Raw genomic sequence first — 25205 nt, 5'->3', positions numbered from 1 at the left:
TCCGGGCGAACCACCTGCGACGACCACCACGACCACCAACCATCGCCATGGCTACGAAGAAGGAAGACGATGGCTTTCCGACGCCCCAAATCCCCCGTTCCGAGGTTCCCGGCCCTCCCAGCATAATTTCCTCTCGGATGACGGACATTGCCAGTGAAGATGGACACGAGATGGACACGAACCAGCACAGAATGAGTCTGCCAAAGAGCGTAGACGTGGGATCCCGACCTGGTACTGCTCGCACTGGAGCCTCTTCCAGGGGCGCATGGCAAGGTCAATCGCCGCGAAAGAACTACGTCGCTGGTGTCGCAGCCAAGCGTCGAAGTACTGCCAGCACTACCGCTGGATCTACCAGCCAGACCCCGAGTCTTTCCAACCGCAGCCATGTCCCTTCACTGACATCGCACGCCTTCTTCCGCCCTATGAGCTCCCAGAAGCTGCAGGCCCAGCGAGGTGGCCCACCGCGTCCGCCCACCATGAGCCAACAAACGACGACTTTCGACGACAATGCGACCGATCTGGGTGGTAGTGTGGCACGCCATAGCATCAACTCGAACCCGATTGCCCAGGTCCAGCGTACTCTGACAGACGAGGAGAACATGCGACCTCCGCCATCCAGAGGCACCGAGATGACCGAGCAAGAAACCTTGGACCGAATCACAGCAAATACGAGCCCGAGCCATGGTCACTATCCTGCGGGAAGTTTGACGGATAGCGTCCGTCCCCTGCAAGGCAAACTAGATCACAAACAAACCATGCAGCACCGGATCAACGTCGACAAGAGTTACAGAGATATGGGCAATCTACCTAGCCCTATGAAATCCCCCCGATCATTCCGATCTAGCTTCCTCATCCCGACCAAAGGCGACCCAGGACAAAGCCTCCCAAACCGAAGTACCGAGGGCGCCGAGAAGCTCCCATCGTCAGCGTCGTCACCGCAGCTTCGACCAATGGATTCGCAAGGAGAACGACCACAGAGGGCTCCCCAGCCGCAGACTCAACAACCCAATCTCGGCCGCGTGCACCAGTACTTTGATGGAAACACCATATTCTGCCTAGGTGGCCGATGGCAGAACACCAGACAACGGCCTATCAACGTTGCCACCGGCTTCGCCATTGTTATTCCCTGCGCCCTCTTCTTCGCCTTCGAGGCTCCATGGCTATGGAAGAATATTTCACCAGCAATTCCAGTCGTCTTTGCCTACCTCGCCTACATCTGCTTCTCCTCATTTATCCACGCCTCTGTTTCAGATCCAGGAGTGAGTATCACTCTGCAACCAAAATGCATTCCGCAACTGACATTCAATAGATTCTCCCGCGAAATCTTCACCGGTTCCCGCCCTTGGACGAGGAGGATGATCCCCTGCGGCCCGGCCCACCTACTACCGACTGGGCTCTAATCAAATCAGCCGAGTCCAACACGGCGGCCATGGAAGTCCCAGTTAAGCACTGCCGAACTTGCAACATCTGGCGGCCGCCGCGTGCTCACCACTGTCGCCTCTGTGACAACTGCATCGAGACCCACGACCACCACTGTGTGTGGCTCAACAACTGTGTCGGAAAACGAAACTACCGATATTTCTTTACCTTTGTTACCTCTGCCACGATTCTCGCTGCCTACCTCATCGGCACGAGTCTCCTCCAGATGCTCACTTACAAAAATCGCGAGGGCGTTTCATTCACCAAAACCATGCAGCATTTTCCTGTTCCCTTTGCGCTCATCATTCTCGGTTTCATCTTTTTCCTCTATCCTGCCGCGTTGATGGGATATCACATCTTCCTCACGGCCCGTGGCGAGACGACACGGGAGTACATGAACTCCCACAAGTTTATCAAGAAGGAGCGGTTCCGGGCGTTTACTCAGTCCAACATTGTCCGGAACTTCATCGTCGTGATGTGCCGTCCCCGGCAACCAACCTACTACCGGTTCAAGGGCCAATACCAAGACGGTGACCAGCGTCTGGGCATCCGGAGGGACAAGCGCCCTCGAACCGACTCTTTAGAGTTAGGCAGCGTGAAGCCGGCGGCGCCCAGTTTCCAAGGCCCGGTGTCATTGAGGTCCGAAACCCATGGGTAATTACGGCGCATGTAAACGGGACGCTCTTGTTTCTTTCCTTCTTATCTGTTCTTTTCTTGATAGGAAACGGCGTGACTTCTGGGAAGCATGGGCGATTTTTTCTACAACAGTAAGGGGAGAACCCCCTGTAATGTCTTTTTCTATTATACCCTTGACAGTTGACCTCATGTATTTTTTCTTGTATCATGTTTGATGGAATGCAGGCTTTGCCGGCAAAAAGGGCGTTGACGCCACAGGGTGGAGGGAGGGTGGGTGATATGGAGCTACCTAGGTATTGGCTTGGTATGCAGTACGTACTTAGATCGTAATCCAGACAAGCTGGGCTTCATTGTCCCACGTGCTGGTTCATTTATCGGAGTCGCATTGCAGTGAGAGCTTGATGTCTCGTGTGAGATCTCGTCATTGATGATGCAGGGTGGCTTGCATGGTGGGTTTGGGAGAGGATAAGCCAAAGCACGCATGTTCTTGGCACAACTCTCACTCAGCTTATCAGGCACATTACTTTTACAAGCTACTGTAAGACCAACGTGGAGAAGAGTAAATAGATAATAAGAAGAGGAACTCCCAAGAAAACGACAGAGGTGGCTTTACCACGGAGGAAAGATAGAATATCAACAGTACAATCAGATTCTTCCAGTTTTCACATGCGTCTCGGCGAGTGTAGGGTAAGCGGTGGGCTGCCAGTGATGATGGACAAAAAATGCACGTGGAAAGCGATTGGCCAGATCGATCTCGGTGGAGCGTGCCAGGGATCAAACGAGGGGCAAGCGGGGATGCCGGGCGATAAGGCATTGTTCGGCTGGGTTTAACAGGCTGATAAGAAAAAAATTTCAGGCGCTGCCACAATTGCTGACCATTTACTGAGGCAGTGGCGGCAGCCCAACCAAGCGAGTCCCTGTCTGCCACCTCCCACTCCCACTCGCATCTCCTATCTCACGGGCCTCGCTGGTTTTGCTTCCTCCCTCCAGCGTCCCAAGGCATATCCAGACTGATCGAGGCGCTCTCCCATCGACATCGCAATCGACGCTGAATACTGCCGCGATGCCTCACCCCGTCTCGCCGCCGTCGGAGCACCCGACGATGGTCTCCAAGGACGCCCCGCCCCCGCCATCGCAGGAGACGGTTGCCGACTTGCTCAACACCATCTTCACGGCCAAGACGTCTGCCGTCTCCATCGACGCCTGCTACGCGCTGTGCGAGCTCCTGCTGTCGTCGGTCGGCTTCGCGGGGCTCACCCAGTACGGCATCCTCGCCGAGGTCAAGAAGGCCGCTGGCGATAAGAAGTCCGGGCTCCGCCGCGAGTCCAGCCAGAACCTCCTCGGCGCCATCTTTGAGCGCTTTCTCCCTCGCCAGCCCGTCAGCGAGGTTGTTCTCCTGCTCGAGGATGGCGGCATGGTTGCCTGTGCCCTCGACGCCCTCGCCGATAAGGGCGCTGTGGTCCGCGATGCCGCCCAGTACGGCCTGGACGCCATCTTCACCAACCTCAGCTCCGAGGCTCTGGTCGTCGGCCTGCTGCCCGCTCTCACCACCTACCTGTCTAAGAGAACTGGCAAGTGGCAGGGCACCGTCGGAGCCTACAAGCTGATGCAGAAGATGGCCGACAAGGCCAAGCTCACCGCTGGAGGCACCAAGGAGGAGGCTATCGAGAAGGATGTGCTCCGCGAGGCCATGGGAGCCAGGCTTGCCGGCCTTATCCCCATCGTCGAGGGTGGCATGCACGACCTCAAGGCTGATGTCGAGAAGCAGGCCGTCCTGACCATGACTTCTCTCACTACCCTGCTCTCCAACGACGATGTCGCTCCCCGAATCCCTCTTCTCATCGACACCATGCAGCACCCCTCCACCCAGACCCTCCAGAAGGCCATCCACGCCCTTTCCATGACCACCTTTGTCGCCATCGTCACCTCGCCAGTCCTGGGTCTTCTGACTCCTTTCCTCGAGCGATCCCTCAACACCCCCAGCACAGCCCAGGAGGTCCTGCGCCAGACCGTTGTTATCGTCGAGAACTTAACCAAGCTCGTCCACGACCCCATCGAGGCTAGAACTTTCCTCCCCAAGTTGACTCCTGGTGTCAAGGGTGTCTGCGACCGCGCCTCTCTCCCCGAGGTCCGAGAGCTCGCTGAGCGTGCCTTGGCCACCATGGAAAAGGCTATGGGTAACGAGGAGGACATTATTGCCCGCACTTCTGGTGACGATGTCGCCAAGATCCTCGACGAGCAGATCAAGTTGAACAAGGGCCTTTCCGGACACCTTGAGTTCTACAAGGTCGTCCGCCCCTACATTTGCGACATGGTTGCCATCGATGTCAACTACCGCTTTGTTACCCGCATCGCGGCCCGTATCGCTCCCCATCTCAAGAGCCTGATGCAGGATCCCGAGGCTGCCCAAAAGGTTGCCGACGCCGTCCAGAAGCACTACGTTGAAGAGGACGAGAAGCGCTACGGCGTCCCTGAGAAGGAGGACGACGGCGAGGTCGAGATTGTTAACGCCGACTTCTCCCTGGCCTACGGTGGTATGCTGCTCCTCTCTCACACCAACCTGCGACTGCTCAAGGGTCACCGCTACGGTCTCTGCGGCCGCAACGGTGCCGGAAAGTCCACCCTCATGCGAAGCATTGCCAATGGAAAGCTTGAGGGCTTCCCTCCCCAGGATGTTCTGCGAACCTGCTTCGTTGAGCACAACCAGGGCGAGGATGCTGACATCAGCATTCTCGACTTTGTTGCCAAGGATCCTGAGATTGCTACTCAGGGCATGGAGCGCATCTCCGAGGTTCTGACCGAGTTCGGCTTCAGCGCTGGTCCCGAGGGTCGACAGGCCGAGAAGGTTGGCTCCCTCTCTGGTGGTTGGAAGATGAAGCTGGCTCTGGCCCGAGCCATGCTCCAGCGTGCCGACGTTCTCCTCCTGGACGAACCTACTAACCATCTCGATGTCGCCAACATCGCTTGGCTTGAGACCTACCTCAAGACGCACCCTGACATTACCAGTCTGATCGTCTCTCACGACTCTGGCTTCCTGGACAACGTCACCACTGACATCTACCACTACGAGCCTGGCAAGAAGCTGGCCTGCTTCAAGGGCAACCTGGCTGCCTTTGTCGAGATCCGTCCCGAGGCCAAGAGCTACTACACTCTGTCGGCCTCCAATGTTCAGTTCAAGTTCCCTCCTCCGGGTATCTTGACTGGTGTCAAGTCGTCGACTCGCGCCATCATCCGCATGACCAATGTCAACTTCAGCTACCCTGGTGCTCCCAAGCCATCCCTTTCGGATGTCTCTTGCCAGCTTACCCTGTCGTCCCGAGTTGCCATTATCGGCCCCAACGGTGCCGGCAAGTCGACTCTCATCAAGCTACTTACTGGCGAGACCATTCCCTCTACCGGAAAGGTTGAGAAGCACCCCAACCTCCGTATCGGCTACATCAAGCAGCACGCGCTGGAGCACGTTGAGATGCACTTGGAGAAGACTCCCAACCAGTACCTCCAGTGGCGATACGCCCACGGTGATGACCGAGAGGTCCACATGAAGCAGACCCGCATGGTTTCGGAGGCCGACAAGGCCCAGATGGACAAGTGGATTGACCTCAAGGATGGCCGATCTGCCCGACAGATCGAGGCGCTTGTTGGTCGACAGAAGTACAAGAAGACTTTCCAATACGAAGTGTAAGCCACCGTCATACCCCCAATCATAGAAGGCCTTGATGCTAACATAATGCAGTAAATGGCGCGCCCAGCTCCCCAAGTACAACAGCCAGATCTCCCGTGAGACTCTCCTCGAGCTCGGATTCGACAAGCTCGTTCAGGAGTTTGATGATCACGAGGCTTCGCGTGAGGGTCTGGGTTACCGTGAGCTCCAGCCCTCGGTCATCTCCAAGCACTTTGAGGATCTCGGTCTCGACCCCGAGATTGCCAACCACAACGAGATCGGCTCTCTCTCCGGTGGTCAGAAGGTCAAGGTCGTCATTGCCGGTGCCATGTGGAACAACCCCCATTTGCTGGTGCTTGACGAGCCTACTAACTTCTTGGATCGTGACTCTCTTGGTGGCCTCGCTGTCGCCATCCGCGAGTTCAAGGGCGGTGTCATCCTCATCTCCCATAACGAGGAGTTCGTCGGCGCCCTGTGCTCCGAGCAGTGGCTCGTCCGCGATGGCCGTGTCGCCCAGAAGGGCAATACTGCCATCAGCCTCGACCGCTTCGAGGACAGCCGCCCTGGCAGCGGTGCCACCAGCACCGCCGTCAGCAGCGTCGCCAACACTGCTGCCAACTCGGTCGTCAGCAGCGCTTACAACTCCGGCGTCGAGGACAACTCGGAGATGAAGTTCAAGGCCAAGAAGAAGCGCAAGATGACCAAGAAGGAGCTCAAGGAGCGCGAGGTCCGTCGCCGCCTTCGTCACATCGACTGGCTCAACAGCCCCAAGGGCACGCCCCATCCTCCGGATACCGATGACGAGGATAACTAAGGCGCACACCGATTTAAAAGCTAGTCCGATTTTTGTTTTCATTTTCTTTCATGCTTTGCGACTTTCTCGGTCTTGGTTTTCGGGTTCCGTTTCTGGTTCGAATTTGTATGTGACGGATGACTTGTCTTGATGCATCTGCACGGTTTTGTTGCATCATAGACTCGTACGCATCCTGTTGGATGTCTCAACGTGTCGGGGCTGATGCATCATGATCCTGAGACGCTGAGTTTGTTGATAGCATGCACGGTTGTGGATGCGCACGTAGAAGTAGATACACCAGACTACGGCATTTAGACTGCTCGGGCGGGCATAGAGGCGTTATTTGTTATATAGACAGGCTTGAATGAACATCATTCTTACTACATCTTGATCCTCATAGACTTGACATGGTAAATTGTCTCTCGCTCTCTTGTTTCATACATGCCCGTTGGCCTGTACGTCAAGTAAAACCGTTCGACATTGTATGAATTGGACATTGAATCTAATGTTTATAAGTATTATGTATGAGTCGAGTTTGTGACTACTTAATGAATCCTTTGTGGTATTCCACGACAATAATGACAGACATATGGAACCCTTCCGGCCTGTTTTGTGGTAACCTAAAACTCCCACTCCGTCTATAACCGAATGCTGTGTATATGCCCTGTCTACTAAAATGATATGGCAGATGAAACTAAAAAATAAGAGACCGCTGATTTGAATACAACTCATCTCCCTAAGAGGCAAAGGTCATGAGAGCAGGGTTGAGGGCCAAGGGGAGAAGGAAGTGGCTAGCGGAAACAACAGACATGGGTAGGATTGCGGCAAAGTCGGTGATCCGCCAGTCATACGGCACAAATGGTGCGATAGCCATTATGATGATGGCAACTATGAAAAGCAGAGACATAGTCATCGAAAACTTGAACTAGAGTAAACGAGTTAGTAAATATATTCTGGGAAACATGGATGATACTAGGGTAGAACTCACCTTCTTCAATACCTTGGGCACCTCGATAAAGAAATTGGAGAATTCAGCCTCCTTGGATGTAGCGCCCCAGGCCATGTCAATCTCAAACATGTGAGCTAAGAGGGCCTGGCTAATATGGAGCGACAAACCTCCGAAGAAGATAACCAACATAGCAGTCCACTTGAAGTTCTCGAACAGAGATCGAAAGAGGCCCCTCTCACCAGCCCGGGACCGCATCACAGCCAAGGCGATGTTTCCGAGTCCATTGAATACAATGATGATAGAAAGCCAAATCTTCCATGAGTTCAAGTAGTACTTGTCGAGGTAGCCATTGTACCAGCCCATCAAAAAGTAGTTGATAGTGGTTAAAATCCAGGCAGCACCAATGGCGTAGTAGGTACCGACGTAAGAGATGATGGTAATCTTGGAGGTGAGGCGAATGTTGGAGAAGAGGAAACGGCGGAAGAGGGGTGTAAAGGGGCCCCGCCAGAGCCAAGTGCGGATAGGGTTGAATAAAAGCTCGTTGCAACCATAGGCGTACTTCTCCCAGCGGGCCAACTCGTCATACACTGTTAGGGACACTCCTTCCTTGAAACCATCGCCGGCCCAGGCGGCCATGCGAATGATGTAACCATTGCACTGAAGACGAAGAGACATATCGAAATCCTCAGAGACGTGGCTCTCTGACCAGAACTTGTCATAGCCGTCTTCATCTTGGTAGGCAAGCTGCTGAATGGCAGACCAGCGAAGAATAGCGTTGTGGCCGACAAAAGGAGAAACATCGCCGTTGGAGACAGAGTAGCGAATGGCAGAGTAGACCATGTTGGTGAAGAAGCTGATGCCGTTCTCGAAGTAGGTCCACACGACTTGCATGACACTGGAAGAGAACTGCAGGATGCCGACCTCTGGGAATTGGTCCATTTCGGAGACAGCATCGAGGAGGCAGTCGGTGGGAACGCGGGTATCAGAGTCAACCAAGAGAATGTAGTCACCGACACGGATGTTGCCATCAGCCCAGGCACGGCCATCCTCCTCGAGGACTTCCTTGAGCGCTGTCTCATAGGCCAAGGCCTCATCACCCTGGCCCCAGTCTTCATTGCGATCGAGTAGCATCAGTTTGTCCTCGACGAAGCAGGATATCATGAGGCCGTAGTTCATGTTGGAAGCCTTCTTGAATTTTCCCTTGCGTAGGAAGCCGTCTTCGCCGTGCTTTGGACGCGCGACCCAACCAATACTGTTTTCGGCGTAGAAATTTATGCGGGCATCGCGTTCCTCTTCAGAGAGAAGTTGAAGACCGTCATCGTTAATAAACATGTTTACCGAACCACCCTGGAGTTCGTAGGTTGACATGGCCTGCCTGAGAGACTTGACAGTGGGCATGATGACACCGTTCAGACCCTCCCTGTACACAGGGCATTGGATGGTGACATGAGGCAAGGTTGAGCTCTGTAGTCTTGGAGGAGGTCGTGCCGAGAAAAACTTGGAGTTAGTGGTTAATTGGGAAATGGGCCCGAAGATCTGGGCTAGACAACCAATAATGACCTGGCCGAAGAAGAGGGTGAAGAAGATCTGGATGGGGGTAAGGCAAATAAGAGCGAGGCGATTGTAGTTACCGTCGACCGATGCCTCAATGGCCAGCTGCCTCCAACCAGCTCCGAGAGCGGCAGTGACGAGGATGACCGTGGCGGAGACTATGAGAGTGTTTTGAAGATGAACTGGGCGCTTTCCAGGCTTGATCTCGCCACTTTCCTCATCAATCTCGTATTGAACATCATCTTGACCTTCAGCACCGTCTTCCATATTGCCTGAGTTCCACACTAGATCCATGAGTTCATCCTCAATGATCCTGGCTCGAGATATTAGGTTGGTAGCTTCATCGTCCCACACAATGAGCAAACCAGCGTCAGCAATGAAGGCTGCACACTGGTGCTTGCGTGCTCGAGGAAGATCGGTGACACTGGGAAGAACTTGTACATGAAGGCCATTCTTCAGAGGAACATCAACGGTATCTGGAGACCACCGGAGAAAGGTCTTTATGACTCGAGAGTTGACAGTCATGGCACACTAGGAACTGGTAAGCTTGGGATTGATTTGAAGCTCGAGTGTGTGTCTAACCTGGACATCGAGAGCGGCGCAGGCGATGGCAAAAGGCGAGATGCCTAACTGTGGGGGGCAAGCCATGTACTGGCCTCGGGCTTTGCATAGGAGTACACCTTCCAGTTCACCAGTATCGTCGCCCACCCAAAGTTGGGCGCATTGCTGTTGGTAGAGATAGTTGACCATAACCTCATGTTTGAGTTCGTCGACCATCGTTGTGCTACCGTTGAACCACGTCATCACTGAATCGGGCCTAGGAACGAATCCAGGAGGGAATTCCGGTGAAGGAGCTTGAAGATCTGCGACATTGGCGGTGGGAGCGACTCTCTTTTCGTCATCTATCGGGGGCAGTGGCGGCGGCGGGAGCGACATGCGGGACACGCGCGACATGCGTGACAAACGTTTGCTTGCCCTCTTGGCCTCCTCAGCCTCCTGCTCGGCCGCAGTGGGAGCGATAATGTAGTTGCGGATACCCATTTTGAAGGCCGTGAAATACCAAGAAGGTAAGCTGAAGTGACAATTTTGCTTCCGGGGCGGACCAAGTCCAAATCCCTATCTCGACCGGGACGAGAAGTTCGTGTAAGAGCGGAACGAGCGCCTCGAATTCGAAGGTGGAAAACGTCGATAAGTGGTTTAAAGACAGTGAATTTGAGACGCTATCCGAGTCTCAGTATGGAACAACTTTTTGGCGCAAGAGAGAAGGTTGGCGCGGGTGGTGATGGGGTGGATTGGAGTAGAGGGGAGAGCAAAAGACGTTGTACAGATGTGAGTGAGTAATTGGTGCGAGGTGATGAGTATGTCAAAGTTGAAGATGCGACTAAGACTTACAAGGGATGACGAGTCTTGTGAGGAAAGACTGCCCCGTCGAGTTGAGACTTTGCGGCCTGGAGAGTAGGAGAGAAGAGGAGAGCGACGACCAGGTTAGGGAGAGATTAAGAAGTAATGTCAACGAGGGCGGGACGCCACCGCGGCGGACCGAACGAGTACGAGGACGGACAGGGTTACGGAAACCAGCGAGAGGCGGATCGCGAAATGCGTATTAAGCAATTATCGACGGATAGGCCTGGACCCAAGCCTGGCGTAGGTCCCTGATCAGCACCAAGCCGGACCAGCATGGGAATCGATGTGCAAAATCGAGCACAATAGAAAGGGAGGGTGTGAAAATAGACGGATTCGGCAACGCCCTTGGGGTCTCGGTATTTTGGTGTGGGCGAGTGCGGCGCCCGGAAGGATGCATGTGTTGGAGCCAGGACGCATTGAGGATCTGGAGGTGGAGAGGATAGCCAAAAGGAGGAGATGGACGGGTCCAGCCAGAGGTTGAGAATTATGGCGCCGGGGAAACTGTACGCCAGACAAGCCCGGGGCACTTAGAGAACAGAGCCAATCGATGGGAAGTAGAGGCGCTGTGGCGGCGTAGGATCATTTCCTCGCTCAAACGTGGTTGAGTCTGTCTTGATGGTTCTTGGGGGACCCTCGTGGCTGCTGTTTCTCCTTGCAGCCGATCGTTGGCTCTTGTGTGTCTCATCGTGGGGGAACCATGTTGGGACCATTGTACTGGGGACGTCGTACTGTGGCCATCGTACTGGGACCGGCCATAGGGAAGTATCGGGAAAAGGGGAGTGGGAGTGGGAGAGACAGAGGCGACGGGTGGCGCATGGTCCAATGCCCTGATAGTACAGTCGTGATTTCTGTTCCGGGCGGAGGGTGGAGGGCGGATGCCGATGGCTAGAATGGGCAAGATGCAAGTCTGAATGTGGCCTGTTTTTCGCGAGTTGAGACTAGAGCCTCTAGTTTCGACAATGGTGGTGAAGTGGATGCGTGAGGGAGGACTGGTGGTGGCTTCAAAAAAGAGTTGAACCGGGACCGAGCAAGCTGAGAGCCTCCGACTTGGACGGAATCGGGGCAAGTGCCATGGTCTGGACACCTCCTTCCTCCACTTTGACAATGTGGGTGGCGTTGAGTGTGGCCCATGCTTCCGGAAAAGATTGAAAGCGGGACGGAAGTCGCGATGCAGCAAGACGAACAATAAGGCACTGTTCAGCTTTTTTCTTATATTGTTGCTTATCACCTCCCTCTCTCTTGCGACGAGGCAAGCGTAAACACCAGCAAACACGAGATGCCTGCCACTCGTCGAGAACTTGGTGGAAACTGGTTGGTAAATGTCGAAGCTGTTGCTCAAACGAGACATGATTAACTTAATCCAGCCATCCTCCTCCTGCACCACTCGCGACGTCCAATTGCATCAAACCCCACAACCTCGTAAGATCGTAAACCGGCATAGACATGGGTGCTAAAAGTCGCCATCGAAAAGTCCCTTCTCATCTTTGTTGCCCCCATATCAACCTCAACCATCAGGAAGATGCTCTTTCTGGGTCCTCTCATTGTGCGCAGGAAGGTGGCGCATTCCTCGGCCGTCGGCTCCAGCCTCATCCTGGCTAAAGTTGAAACTTTCAAGCCGTCGTCTCCGTCGCCGGGCACCGTCCGACCTGGAAACTCCACTATAAAAGGTCCTCTGAAGAAGGTTTTCTCCTCAATACGGAAAAGCCCAAAACCCTCTTGGAGTGTGTTGGCCGACTGGTGTAAGTGGGCGAGTGGCTGTTGGATTGCTTAAAGCGGCTTGGAATCCAGACCCACACCACTATTCTCCGCTGTACAGGCTCTCCATGCGCTAGCATCGAGAATCTACACCTGTCCGCTGAAAGCAGAGAAACGACAGAACGTGTAAGGGATTAGCGCCTCAAAGTGCACCATCGGGAATCGCCAGCTGCCTCAGTTGGAAAGTCAGAAATGGCGGATCAATTTTCTTACCAATCTGGGTATAGTCTTACTCGTCCATCGGAGGAGATTCCTTTAGCCTTTCGATCCAAGGGTGACTAGGCTGGTCTCGCGACTCTCCGGGCCCACTCCATTTTGTAATCGACTCAGTTCCGGGCCTCCCGCAAACGTTCCAGTGCCCAGCTTCTACATAATCCCGACAGGTAAGACATGTCAGCAGGAGGAGGTCCGGGGACTTAGTATCTCACAGCCTGTTTTCTTAGCCCGGCGGCCTGACTTCGAGCGGCGCCGCAACGCTCGCGGCAAGGTTAGACGGACAATGTGAAGGTTGACTTTAAGTATGGCGACGTGGGCCGAGAGATCTAGATCAACTAAGCTCTATCTAGGATACCGAAATGATGGACCATTAATGAGCTTCTAATTTGGTATCCGACTGATCATAGAATTCTAGCTCCATCCAGGGGTCTTAACTCTCAGGCTGACCAAATGCATATCCGGCTAAACTCCTCGTGCTGTCCATGATACACTAATGACTGAATATAAGACAGTCTCATTCAGGGCAAGAAAATTAGGGAAGCGATTTGGCACACGGATGCCAGAAAATCATGCGCATCATTTGTTTCTGGAAGACAGAAAAATCAGCTCCTCTTTGGCATACGGCGGTATTGAACTTGCTCTGGATCTTCTATTGCTTGACTCATCGATCTTAATGGCTGCCAATGGACATTTTTTAGCCACTAGAGTTGTTTAATTCACCATAATTCTTCAGGGAATCACACTTCTTTTACTCAACGCTCATGCCCGTCTCACAGTACTTCCCTGTTTCACATTGAACACTTCCATTGTTCTAGCTTTCAACCACCGAATTGTACATAACTTCTAGCGTCTCACCTCGATTTTGGTATTTACGGAAACCGCCAAACGGTTGACTCGATAGTCATCTTCCCGGCGTTTCTGCCCATCGTCTAGATTCCCAATATCATGCTTGGGGCACTAGGTCATAAAGTTCAGACAAACGCTACATTAACAAGCGGGAAACGATAAACATTGCGGTGCCGTTTGGGTTCTCTACAAAGGACGACGCCACAGAGTTTCTCCCCGCTTCCGATGATCCCGGAGCGCGGCAGCTGTAGATCCCAGTCATCGGGCTTCGGCACGTCCGCCTCTAAGACGCGGGCGGTTGCGAAGGTAGAGAGCTATCATTTATTTATTTGTTCTTGATCCATATGAACTTCTTTGAAGCTACAAAGTGGCTAAGTGTTCTGGCAAAGGAAGCGTGTACACCAAACCGAGAGCGGTTCGAGGCAGCCGGATAAAACCATCGCCTTCAAGTAGCAGAAAAACAAAAACAAAAAAGAAGATACACATGTCTCTGTGCGGATCTGCCGGCTAGGCACTGACCACAGCTTTGGTTTATGTTTGCCAGTGCGACTCGCCTTGAGCCCTACATTAATTACACATACAATCAACTTAGACGACTTCCAGCACTACCTCTCACCGCCGCCGCTAATAATCTCGAAGAAATCCAAATTAGAGTCAGAAAAGCAGGGGGGGCAATTCACTGAATAATGGCCACCGTCACCAGCCTCCAGTCTTGCCTTGCTGTTGTGGATGTCTTCGATCGATCAGCCCTAGACTCAATCAACACAAGCTCCGCCTCGCCCCCGAGGTTAATGGGTCACCCATATATTCCCACTTTGATCTGGATCAGCACTTCGCCACCGGGCTAGACTTTCTCGCTGTTAGCTAGTAGCCAAGTCATGAGTGACTGCATAAGATCTTTAAAGACCCCCTAAACTGTGCTTTATCCCAGGTGGTGCTACAGACCCGCTGGGTCGAGCTTGTCGGTTTCAGTTGGACTCCATTGACTTTGCAGCAGCGAATTCATACAAGATCGCAATTTGGTGGAGTATGGCGTACGCGATTAAAATATTTGATTGAGAAGAAATGATGTAGCTGCCTATAGTGATAGACATCTCCGGTGAAATCGCTGACAATGAACCCTCGCGCAAAGGTTCCAGCATGAGTCCCTCTTGCCCATAGCTTCTAAATCCCCAAATATTTGCCCCCCTCTGTATTGTGTCTATAATTACTCTTTCAAAATGGTTTGTGCAACAATTAAAATCAACGATTGTAGACTTAGCTTTGAGCTCTCTACAATTCCTCGTCGCCGTCACACTGCTGCAGCATGACGACCCGAGAAACCTCGAGCGTCGGCGACTTCCATGTGGGGTACCACTGATCGCGGGCGTCCCAAAAGTCCTTCTTGGCAGTTGTCGAATTGTCTACCCACGGCTTTCCAGACTTCCCGTCCTCGAACCAGCCATTGGTACCGCCAACAGCAACATTTATGATCAAGTAAAAGGCCTGGTCAAACGGCGCATTCTTATGTCCCGTCTCAGTCCAGGGGTCGGCGAGGTCGTCGGAGAATCCACCGCGTTCCGCCATGGGCTTATTGAAGTTGGTGTATATGACATGGAGGAGACGGCTGTTGACGTAGGTGAAGAGATACTTCTGAGACCACTCTAGGCCAAACGTGTTGAAACCAGCGCTGTAGGTGGTGCGCAAGGCCTTGAGCTTGCCATTGGCCTTGGACCATGCGTCGTTGGCCGAGTTGGGACCCCAGTGCAAGGCAGAGGAGACGATGTTATTTCCTCCCTGGGCGTAGGTGTGGTTGTTTCCGCGAGACTCAGCTATGTCGATTTCTCCAGAACGGGGCCAGCTGCCGTAAAGACTGTCCACAGGCATCATCCAAATGGCGGGCCATAACCAATCTCCTTCTGGAAGTTTTGCAGTCACTTCGACACGTCCGTATGTGATGCTAGCACCCTTCTTGGTGTTTATACGGCCAGACTTGGCTGGGGGCACGACGCTCGAGTTTCCGGCAGTAGAGTTGGTTGCGGCCACACAGTTCTTCCAACTGTTGGAGGTGCAGGTGCCGTCCTTGAGCAAGTTCATGACGTTGTTCTTCTCCATCAAATTGGAATCCTGAAGTGTTGCCTTGATGACCAATCGACCGCCATCTATGTATACATTCTCATCGCCGCCAGTGGTTTCCTGGAATTCACCATTGCTAGAATTAAGCAGTCAGTAACATATATAATAGGCGTGACAGGTGTGTAAGCTTACCCGTAGCCACCGACTTCAACTTCCTTGGTCCAGACTTTGGGATCCAGGCCGGAGGCGAAGTTCTCATCCAGTACAGGGCAGTACCTGTGATGGGCGACGCTTCTCACTCCGTCCCAGATGAGGAATGCGGCGAGCCCGAGACCGACGGCCAGGCCCAGAATAGGCAGAATCGTTAACCATTTCTCCTTAGGGTCCTTTTTGTCCAGCCATGGCTTCTCAATATCGCCTGGTTGAACTCGCCTTGAGTGAAAGAACCGCGCCGCTCTGGTGTCTTGTCGAGCTCCAGGGGTGATCTCTGATGACCTGGTTGATCTGACGCCTGAGGTTGGCCGTGATGAAGCACCAACACTAAATCGATTTACGGCGAGCCTCTCCCCCCGGGAAGACCCCGCACCGTCAGGGAATGAAAGTATAGAGTCTCTCTCTGGCCTATCTGACCTCGCTGCCATCTCTAGCTGGGCTAGAGCCTCAGACACGGGCGACCGAGAACGAACAGGTGTGGTAGTGGGCGAGCAGTCGGAGCCGGAAGGGCGCCGGTCCTTTTCGGATGAAAATGAAGACAACCGTTTCTCCATGGCGAAGGTAGGTATCGCGAGGAGGGGAAATTCTCTGGGCGGGAGAGAACAAGATGGAAGAGGATCGGGAGTTGGGAGCAGCCGAGGTCTGGGTCGTATCCTTGGCCAGAGGGAGCGGACACGGCCAGCAAGTATTGGCTTGCGGTTGGCCTTGGATGGCTTTCTATACGCAGGTAGGTTGACTTCAATTCCAGTATATCAGGTATGGTACGGTGTGGAAAATGATGAAGCAAGTTGAATGAGGTATACCAATGATAAAGCTGGTCTGGAGTGGTGTAGGCCAACGTGGTGTGGGTGGCAAGGACAACAAGAGGACAAACAATGAGAGCAAGTTAGGTTCAAGAACACGAGGGTAGGGCAAAAGAAAGGAAATTCGGCTCGATTTAGTGTGTGTCGATATGAAGCCGGAACAGTTCATAGTCAACTGGTGTCGGTGGTACCGGCCGAGGACGGAAGTGTGGTGCTGGTACAGTGAGACAGCGGATGCATTTACACAGTGCACCATGTCAACCAGAGGGCCCAGCCAACACTGCTTGCGCGCTACGTTGGATCCTCAATAGCGGCCTCAGGGGCTGTAATTACCGTGCCCCGCTTGAACATGCACTGTAGCTACAAGCAGCCAACTTACACGCCCCGTCACTAATGATGCTGCAACCGATTTCTCCATTCCAGTCCATTCCAACAACGTCTTACATCCACGCTACACCCTCGGTCTATTGGAGTCTCGGTCCAGAACATTAGTTAGCGGACAGACTTTGCCTAGTCTCTTCTTCCCTGCTGCGGCCGCTGTCGAGTGTTCCAGCCCATTCCAAACCGCCTCGTCGCCCCCAGCTCGGCCAAGTGTTCCTTAACGTTCTTGTTGATCCAGCCAATCGATGGATCTCAGTGACCTGCCTTGTTTTGATCATTAATCACAAAATGAGGGAAGCCTGGGGAACTCAGCAAGGTTGAGAAGCCTAATCATCCTGGATTTCATCATCGTAATTCCTGGTGTCGACATATAGAGAGATAGTTTGCTCCGATTTGGGATATATAGGTACTTAGATCGCTAACAGTGGTGAAAGATCGACATAGCGTCTAGTCCCTCACATTACTGCTGCTCAAGTAATCCACCTGGCTCTCGATATTAGACGTACATGAGGTGTTCATGACAAAAGCGGCAACAGAAATGGCTGTGACTGGTCTCATGGAGGCCCAAGATACCCTCTCCGCGTATTTAATAATTTGCGGCGTCTTAGTCCCGCAGTTCCCAGTCGTTCTGCTTTTGGCATACACCTTGTGCTTCATATTTCGCATTACATCGACCCCTTGTTCTAAGCCCCTTACTCCGAGGCCAACCCTGCCGGTCAGGTACCTACTCACCATGAGATGAAACGGCTTCATGGCAATCGACAAGATCCCCATGATGCAAACCAAACTGTTTCTGGGCTTCTTGGAAGTCCCCGTCGTCGAGCAATGAAGCACGGTGCCCACAAAGAATGCGAGGCTCTGATATCGCGAGAGCGGCATTGAATAATGTACTCTCTACTATTCATTGCACCCCTTTGCGTTTTAGCATTTTCTGTGTGTCGGTAGAAGCAAGAACGTGCTGGAGTTGACGGTACTGCGTCACATCCGCGACCTGATTCGAGCCTAAGGGGATCGTCTTGGCCATGTGAGTGTGACTATCGCGTGGATGCCATTTGCATTCCTATGTCGCTATGCCATCTAATTTTCAAAACCTCCACGATATTCAGACCACAAGTTGTGGGCTGACGTCCCCCTTTCGACACCCACTCTGACATCGTCGCATCTGGAGGTAACTGTATTAATATTTCTGATGCAGATATCACGTATTATTTTAGAATGACCCACTCGCCAAAGACTAATCGTATTTCCGGACAGGATAGCGATGGTAGCGACCGCGGCATTGCAAAATGGACAGTATGGGCCACCCAGATCACATAGAGCCAGCAATCAAGATTGCTTCCCCTCCTCGAGGTGGGGTCTGGAGATATATATCGACTCAACTTTTTCGTCAAGACCCAGCAATAGGAAGCTCCACGCCCACTCACGAAATTTTACAGTGATGCCTCTAGTAGATATATTCAGCTCGTCTTTACCCTACGATATGTGATGCCATGAAATCGGGGTGGCGGATGGGGTTGACGGCAGCCATCCTCTGACTGCAGCATGACCACTGCGGTATATCTGGCACAGAATGTTCTAGAACCAGTACATCCAAACCACCAGGACTTTTACTTCCTAACGCCCGTCGTGAAGGGAAGGGACTAAAGAGGCTGGAAAACCAGCCCGAGTCACTAACACGAGAGACTTGTCGTCGACGAGCAGCTGCGTGCGGCTCGTGCTCGTTCCCCAATTCGGAGTCATCAACCCTGGTCACACACGATTAGCGATCCAGCTAGCAGGGTTCAGGGGTTTGCGCTTCACCCGATCTACAGATGCAGAGGCGGACGCCAGAGACAGTCGCAATGGGGAGATGGAGGCTTGGCGTTTGCCCTTCGATCTAGCCGGCAGCGCCGGGGCGATAAACGCGCTACTTTGGCTTCGCGGGCTCTAGTTGAGGCTTGGGCAGGAATCTACTGGTTCTTCGGACGGGCCGTCAATAGTTGGCTCGCCAGCCATCCTCCGGGTCACATCCGGGACTCCCGGGAGGCAAACTAAGCGTAGTTCGAGTTGTCAAGGCCGTAAGAGCTTCTCCTGACCTCCCACACCAGTACAATTATTAGCTTAACGAGTCACCAATACAGCTTCTTTATCGGCAGCTTGGTGAGTCTATCTTTCTATGTCCGCATCCGTGGGTTTAACAGCACCATCCATCCCTCCCTGAGCGCTACTCGGCACCGTTCAGTCACTAGCCTTCACTCGCCTCAAACGGTCGTGGCTTCTACATGCCTTTCACGTTTGGTACTATCCTCAATTATATCGTCACGCGGAAGTGGAAAGCAATGTATTCTCTCGCATAGGATGATAGTCGAGAGTACTTTTTAATTACGTTGATGATTGGAGCCCTCCAGCTGGATTTGGACGTTATCTAGTAATAAGAGAGCTTCAACCCTTGTTTCTCCTTCCTTTATATTGTGAACGTAGACATTTTTATGGATTCGAATTTTTGGCACCCGGCGTCCCTTCCTTTTCAAACAATTCTATTCTCTAAGACCCGCATCGGCCTGTATGTATGCTTCCTCGGTTGTGGCCAACGGCTAGGAAAACTAGGCCCTTGAAACTGTCTTGTCCAGTTACAAGACGCTCCTCATTCATACCCAGGCGAACTAGGATTCTCTCAGCACTCTCGTCTACGAAAAGCACTGCTAGTGGGGCCCTTTAGAATTACCCAATATCTTACATGAGTTGCCAAGCCCCGACGGTATCCGGATAGATCTCCTGATTTTTGTCTTCGAGTCGTCACAGTACCCCTTTCTCGTGACTTCACCAACTCTCAAGTTTCCCTGCAAGTTTGGACCATGAAACCATATTTCTATTTCATTCTAGTTCATTCACTCCAAATGCTTATGCCTTGGAGAAATTCTTCTGTTCACTTCACTAGATGATATCTAGGATCCTAAAAACAAGGAGGTCACCATCCTCCTGATCCATTATCACATCCTTCAGGGCACAGTGGACACGGCACTTTCTTCCGAGGTGGATTCCTTATTCGTAACCCTATCCAAAACGCATATCATGCTCGATGTCCAAGACCTCAATAATATCAGCGGCTTTGCTTCCCAGACAGGTTTTCGGATACGTAATTGGCAGCCTCGGGGGACTGCTCCGCCGACGAATTGGTCAAGGTCATGAGCTACCCCATCGTCCCTGGCTAAGTCTTGACCTTGTCAGCCTTCACCAACAACAGCTGGTGACACTCGGCCAGAACTCGGCCGGTCAGCAACGTCGGCTGCGGTCCACTTGGTCATCAACAGCAAGTTCACCAACTCAGTGATTCTGCACCAAAGCGGCATCCTCCTCGCCAACGGTATCATACACACCTTCCCAAACCGTCTCAAGCCGAATGACAGTCCGGGTATACGCAATGACTCTTTTGCAACCCAGCTTCCCGTCTTCCCCGCAAGCAAGGAGGAGCACTTCACCTCGGCAATTTCGGGCAACTCTGCCTGCCCGATCATGACTCGTCCTTCGGCGGCCACTCACTCGTCTCGAGGATGAGCGTGGCAATGGCCCCCAACATAACTACGGGGCGCTTTGGCTAGCTCAAGGCTGGGTATGTACGGATTATATATGGTGGGTCTCGGAGCCGACACGGCTTTGTTGTAAGCCGAGAGGCGCCAGCGGATATGTACTACATCAGCGAACCGATAGATGGCGATTCCCTGAAGAGTCATATTCTTGTGTCAAGACAAGTGTCCATTTGGTTGCAGCCCGTGCACCTGAAAACACCAGATGTCGTTCTGTTCGGAGATGGCGGGCGTTGTCTGTCTCGGAGCGTCGGCCCTCAAACGGAACGGGTCCGAGATTCTCTTCCGATAAGCGGCGTAAGTTGATGCCGCGCCGAGGCTGCCAGCGATGGCATGTCGGAAAACCAAAACCCAGTTCGGATGGAACCTGGCACGGGGCAAGTCTAGCCGGGGAATTACGGATTGCGGTTTAGGGATTAGGGATTACGAATTACGACTTACGGATCGCAGATTGCAGATTATCTACGGGCTGTGGTTTGTGGGAATTTGCATCACTGGCGTCAGCCAACAAAAACTAGAGATGCCGCGATTTAGTGGTGAGTGTCAAAGCGCTGAGGAGTGAGTGAGGGGCGTGGAGAAATGGTGGATGAGAGCTGAGAGATGAGAGATGAGAGCGGCCCTGTCACTAACTCACTAGCTCACTAGCTCACTAACTCACTAACGTACTAGCCGTCACTTACTGTCACTAGTCACTTACTATCACTACCTAGTCACTTACATACCGTCACTAGTCACTTACTGTCACTAGGCCTGCTAGCTAACCGCCGGATGAACCCCATCTTGGGTCTAGGGTAGGAATGGGATTAGTGAGGGGCCGAAGCTTGTGGAGTCACCAACGATGGGATGGAGGGGGGCCGAAGAGAGAGGCGCAGGGCATCTGGGCGTCTGGGCGTCTGGGCGTCTGGGCTGTGGTTTGTGGGGAAGCACAAGGCGAATCCGAGCTGCAAAAGGACCAGATACGCACGAGATATGTGCAAGATAGATCCCCTCGGGGTGGTGAGAGGGTGAGAGGAGTGGGTAGTGGGTATTGGGTAGTATGGGGTTATCAAGCAAGGGTTGATCTAGCAATTGCTGCGGCGCATCCGGGATGTCTTCTCTACAGTAGTGTTGTGGGACGACATCTGGAGATGGAGGCGCTGCGGAGACGCTGTGGAGACGCCCTTCAAGATGCTTGTGTGACGCTCTCGTCAGACGCCCGACACGCCAGAGACATACATGATCATGACATGGATGATGGACATGGCGTGGATATCGGGATGAAGCTCGGCTTGACCAGCTTCGTCTGCTTTCTGGTTATGATTACCCGGGAGTGTATCTTATCTGCTGGACAAGACAAGATCCATCCATCCATCCACCATCCCATCCATCCATTCATTCCTATATCCACCTCTAAATGAGGTCGAGGTGCGAGCCTCGTCCCCCTTCCTCCTTCCCAGAGCCCACCAAGCCCACCCCCCTTGACCCTTGAAGCATGAAGCCGTGGTCCACCACTCCGATATGAGGTGGATTAGTCGAATATCCCAGCCGAGGCCCCCGTAAGAAACGCACGTAACAATGAAGACACAAGAGATAGCCAACATCCAACAAACAACAATAACAAAATACAGCAAAAAAAGATAGACCCAACTCCGACGACAGCCTGCCCTGTCCCATGAGCCCCTCCTCCCCCTCCAAGATACTGCGTAGTACAGCACTTAACTGCCCTGTACCCCAGGCCCAACCCAGCTCATAAAACGCCCGATAATTGGCGCTACAGGGATGCAGCGACGTTCATGCGCCAAGCCTCTTCACTAGCTGCAGCCCATGGCCCGCGGTTGCAGTTGCAGGGCGTGGGCCGGCCCCCGTGGGTCGCTCTCGATGGATCCCGCCCCCACAAGTCCCATCAGCAATTCATCCGCAATCCCCCCAATCACGCAGATCTCGCAATCACGGCCTCGATCCGCGGTCGTATCCCACCCCTCCGTTGGAGGGGCCTGAGGGGGCTGAAGAGGGGAGGGGGGGCTCATCGTCGAACCCTGGCGTGATCGCCCCACGGGAAACAAGGTCATGTCATGGCCTTTGACATGGAAATGGAAATGGAGAATGGGACAAGCAACACTGCGACTCTGCGAGGTGTTGTCGTTGTTTGCCTTTCCACCCCTACCCCTCCCGTCCCCGTCCCCGTCCCCATCCCCCAGCCTCTTAGATCCTGCCCCCCTCCCAGCGACTCAAAGTCTCCGGGTGGGCGGAGTCAGGGGCGTAGTCTTGGGGAGGGTCCTGGTGGCAGGAATAGAGCCCTTGCCGGTCCGGGGAGCTCGAGGCTTGGTACACAAGGCGGCGGCCGATGAGGGTCGGCGCTCAACGGCCACGCAGAACCGTCGAGATGGCCGATGTGATGGCGATGGCGATGCAACGAGAAGGTGTGCGGAGGAGACGGCGGCGGGTTGGGTTGCGGAGGAGGCACGCGGGGTCCTCCTGGGGGCGTAGGCGGAGGGTCTGGATCTCGGGGCTCAAAAACAGACGGATATCGAGGGATGGGCATGGGCATGAGGGAGGGGAGGAGAGCTATCTCTGCAAGCATGGCGAGGTTGACGGAGAAGAAGAGGAGGAGGAGGAGGAGGAGGAGGAGGAGAAGAAGAAGGACAAAGAGCAGATGGGACAAGAAAGGCCAACAACGTCAGGGACGACAGAGTACATAGGGGGACGGAGAAGGAGGGGGAATCAATGCGCATCTAGAGGCTTACACCCGCGCATCATCCGCTGGACTCGAGAATGTGAGGATCCGGGGAGACACGCGCGCCTGCGGGCGCGTGAGGTTATATTCGTCTGCCACCCTCCGTCCCAGGCATCGCAGAGCAGATTCCGGATGCGACGCACTTCCCAATGAGGCTCACATCTCGTCCCTCCGCATCATGGCACGACTCGCAGCTCGACCAGGGATGCCCTCCTTGCCCTTCTCGAGCCCAGCCCGTCCAGCAATTATTCCCCGGCTACCCGTCCTTTCCTCAACGCGGTCAGCCGCGCATGGCTTATAGCCCACGGCCTCCACACACCCGCCCTGCTCGCTCGCTCGCCGTACCCGCCTGCCATACCCGCACCCCGGAACCACGGATCCACGGATGCTGCGCTGTATGGGGGATCCGATTTCTATACCCGAGGGCGTGGTTCAGGATATGCCAACGCCCCGGGGGGGCCCATCATGTGGCCCGGAGAGCCGGCGAGCATGCCAGGCAGAGACAGCGGGCAAGACACCATCTCAGTCGGATGCGCCGACCCGAGCAGCTGGGTGTGACGAGAGGCCCGAGTGCATAGTGGCTTGCGATCATGGTGCTTGAGGCTCACTGGCGTATCCATCCTCCCGGGAGACACCATCCCGCCGTCGGTTTTCAACTGGCCATGTATGTCTATCTGTGACTGAAGCGTGTGGGTGGCGCCTTGGGGCGTCTAGACCGTCCCGCGATGTGCGCCAGCGCAGATATGTGACGTGCGTCTATCCGCACATGCGCCAAGCGTCCTCACGGAGCTGAGGTCGCCCCGTGATGGTGTGGTTCACAGCCAAATAAAGCCCCCCCCCTCCCCCCAAGGCAGTGGGGCTGCCATGGTGGGCTGGGCACCAAGAAGAGCAGCGCTAGGATTCAGTATGAGAATAGACCCCAACCAGCTTCCGACTACGACGTCGAGAGACATCCGCTGCTTGGTTGGGAGATGAATAGAAACACATACTTAATCTTCCCGCCCAAATGCTGGTCCTCACGGCGACCGGACAGCCGAGCCCGCACGAACAATATACGCCACCTTCCTGCTTCGGTCGTACCATGCAGGACTCCTGAAGCGGTAGCACGGGGAAGCGGTTCGGAGAAGCCGAAAATAGACCGGCCCTGCCCGTCAGGCTTGTTCGACCTTTGAAGCTCCATGCAGAGCCCCCGTTGATGCAAATCCCTGGAGGGCTGGAGGAGGGGGAGCTCTGCCTGCAACGCCGGGGAGACAGGGCCACGGGTGCCTCTGCCATACCTGATCCCGGCGGCTGCCATTGGCTACCATGCAGATGGATCACATGCCATGGACGCTGCAGTAGCTTCTGTAGCTGATGCCCGCGACCATGGTTGGCAGAGGAGGTCGTTGCCCGAATCGTAATCGTCTGGGTGATACGTGGTGACGATGTCCTGCTGAAGCCGTCCTGGGAAGTGGCGACTCAAGCATGAGGCCGCGACAACCTCAGCGCATCCTGGCGGCCAGACGCCGTCAGACTCGTTCCCGTGCAATAGTCTATAAGCGCTCCTCCCATCGACCATTGACCATCGACCGCGAGTCTACCGCCGCCGGCCGCCACGGATGTGGAAGCAGCCGCTCGCCGTTGCTTGACCGAGCAGCCAAGGACCGGCGGGGTGATGACGAATCGTCACGGTATGAGTGGCACTCTGCTCGATGGGACTCTGCTCGATGGGACTCTGCTCGATGGCACGGCCCCGTCTCAAAAGGCCCCCCGGCTCAAAGTGGCATCCAAAACTATCGGCCGAGTTGTGGCCCTGGACCTTACCCACAGCACGGGCTCCGTCGCGGGTTCGCGGCTGGGTAGAGGTGACGATATCACTCAGCCCTATAAGCCCAGCCAACGCGGGTGAGCTGAGGTCATGCTGCTCTGCAGGTCGCACGTGGTGCTTGCGTCACGCCGCTTAGTCTTGTCATTGATGCAATATTATCCTTATTCAGGGCGTCGCCAGCCTCTCGCGAGCCGTTACGGCCAGGCGTGAGAGCAGCTTCAGTTCTAGGCCCGCCAAACGTACCACATCTCCACACCACTGTCCGGTGTGGAGAGCCAAATGACAAATAACAAATGAGATCTGGGAATCCTGGAAGGGCCGATACTTGTTCGCATGCTGAGGGCTAATGCGGCTGCGCGGCGCGGAGGAGATGTGACCATGCAGTGCAGAGTGCGGCAGTGGTGGGCTTGGTATCCGATGATCCACGCCAGATAAGATGA

The 25205-nt window shown here is 54.1% G+C and overlaps 5 protein-coding genes across 5 annotated transcripts; 3 read left to right on the top strand and 2 right to left on the bottom strand.

Moving 5' to 3' along the window:
• Positions 1 to 47: 47 nt before the first annotated feature.
• BGZ61DRAFT_360157 (DHHC palmitoyltransferase-domain-containing protein) lies at positions 48 to 2077 on the top strand (the record flags this gene model as incomplete). Its single annotated transcript, XM_046241142.1, has 2 exons — positions 48 to 1259; positions 1310 to 2077. 2 exons carry the CDS (start codon positions 48 to 50, stop codon positions 2075 to 2077), a joined length of 1980 nt encoding a protein of 659 aa, XP_046100464.1.
• Positions 2078 to 2918: 841 nt separating this feature from the next.
• BGZ61DRAFT_75576 (P-loop containing nucleoside triphosphate hydrolase protein) lies at positions 2919 to 6737 on the top strand. Its single transcript, XM_046257053.1, has 2 exons — positions 2919 to 5733; positions 5789 to 6737. Exons 1-2 carry the CDS (start codon positions 3119 to 3121, stop codon positions 6528 to 6530), a joined length of 3357 nt encoding a protein of 1118 aa, XP_046100463.1. The 5' UTR covers positions 2919 to 3118; the 3' UTR covers positions 6531 to 6737.
• A 508-nt stretch (positions 6738 to 7245) lies between these two features.
• Positions 7246 to 9945, bottom strand: BGZ61DRAFT_360176 (glycosyl transferase family group 2-domain-containing protein; the record flags this gene model as incomplete). The annotated part of the gene is made up of 3 exons (XM_046241145.1): positions 7246 to 7434; positions 7498 to 9540; positions 9592 to 9945. The coding sequence occupies 3 exons, from the start codon at positions 9943 to 9945 to the stop codon at positions 7246 to 7248; spliced, it is 2586 nt and encodes an 861-aa protein (XP_046100462.1).
• A 4321-nt stretch (positions 9946 to 14266) lies between these two features.
• On the bottom strand, positions 14267 to 16430 carry BGZ61DRAFT_591150 (glucan 1,3-beta-glucosidase). The gene is made up of 2 exons (XM_046256673.1): positions 15478 to 16430; positions 14267 to 15421 (listed from the first exon to the last, which is right to left on the bottom strand). The coding sequence occupies exons 1-2, from the start codon at positions 16050 to 16052 to the stop codon at positions 14503 to 14505; spliced, it is 1494 nt and encodes a 497-aa protein (XP_046100461.1). The 5' UTR covers positions 16053 to 16430; the 3' UTR covers positions 14267 to 14502.
• Positions 16431 to 22607: 6177 nt separating this feature from the next.
• BGZ61DRAFT_481756 (uncharacterized protein) lies at positions 22608 to 23536 on the top strand (the record flags this gene model as incomplete). Its single annotated transcript, XM_046249330.1, has 2 exons — positions 22608 to 23034; positions 23070 to 23536. The coding sequence occupies 2 exons, from the start codon at positions 22608 to 22610 to the stop codon at positions 23534 to 23536; spliced, it is 894 nt and encodes a 297-aa protein (XP_046100460.1).
• Between the last annotated feature and the right edge of the window lie 1669 nt (positions 23537 to 25205).

The sequence above is a fragment of the Ilyonectria robusta genome (genome assembly GCF_021365365.1).
Source record: "Ilyonectria robusta strain PMI_751 chromosome Unknown BGZ61scaffold_19, whole genome shotgun sequence".
NCBI lineage: Eukaryota > Fungi > Ascomycota > Sordariomycetes > Hypocreales > Nectriaceae > Ilyonectria > Ilyonectria robusta.
This window is presented reverse-complemented; position numbering and strand designations above follow the sequence as displayed.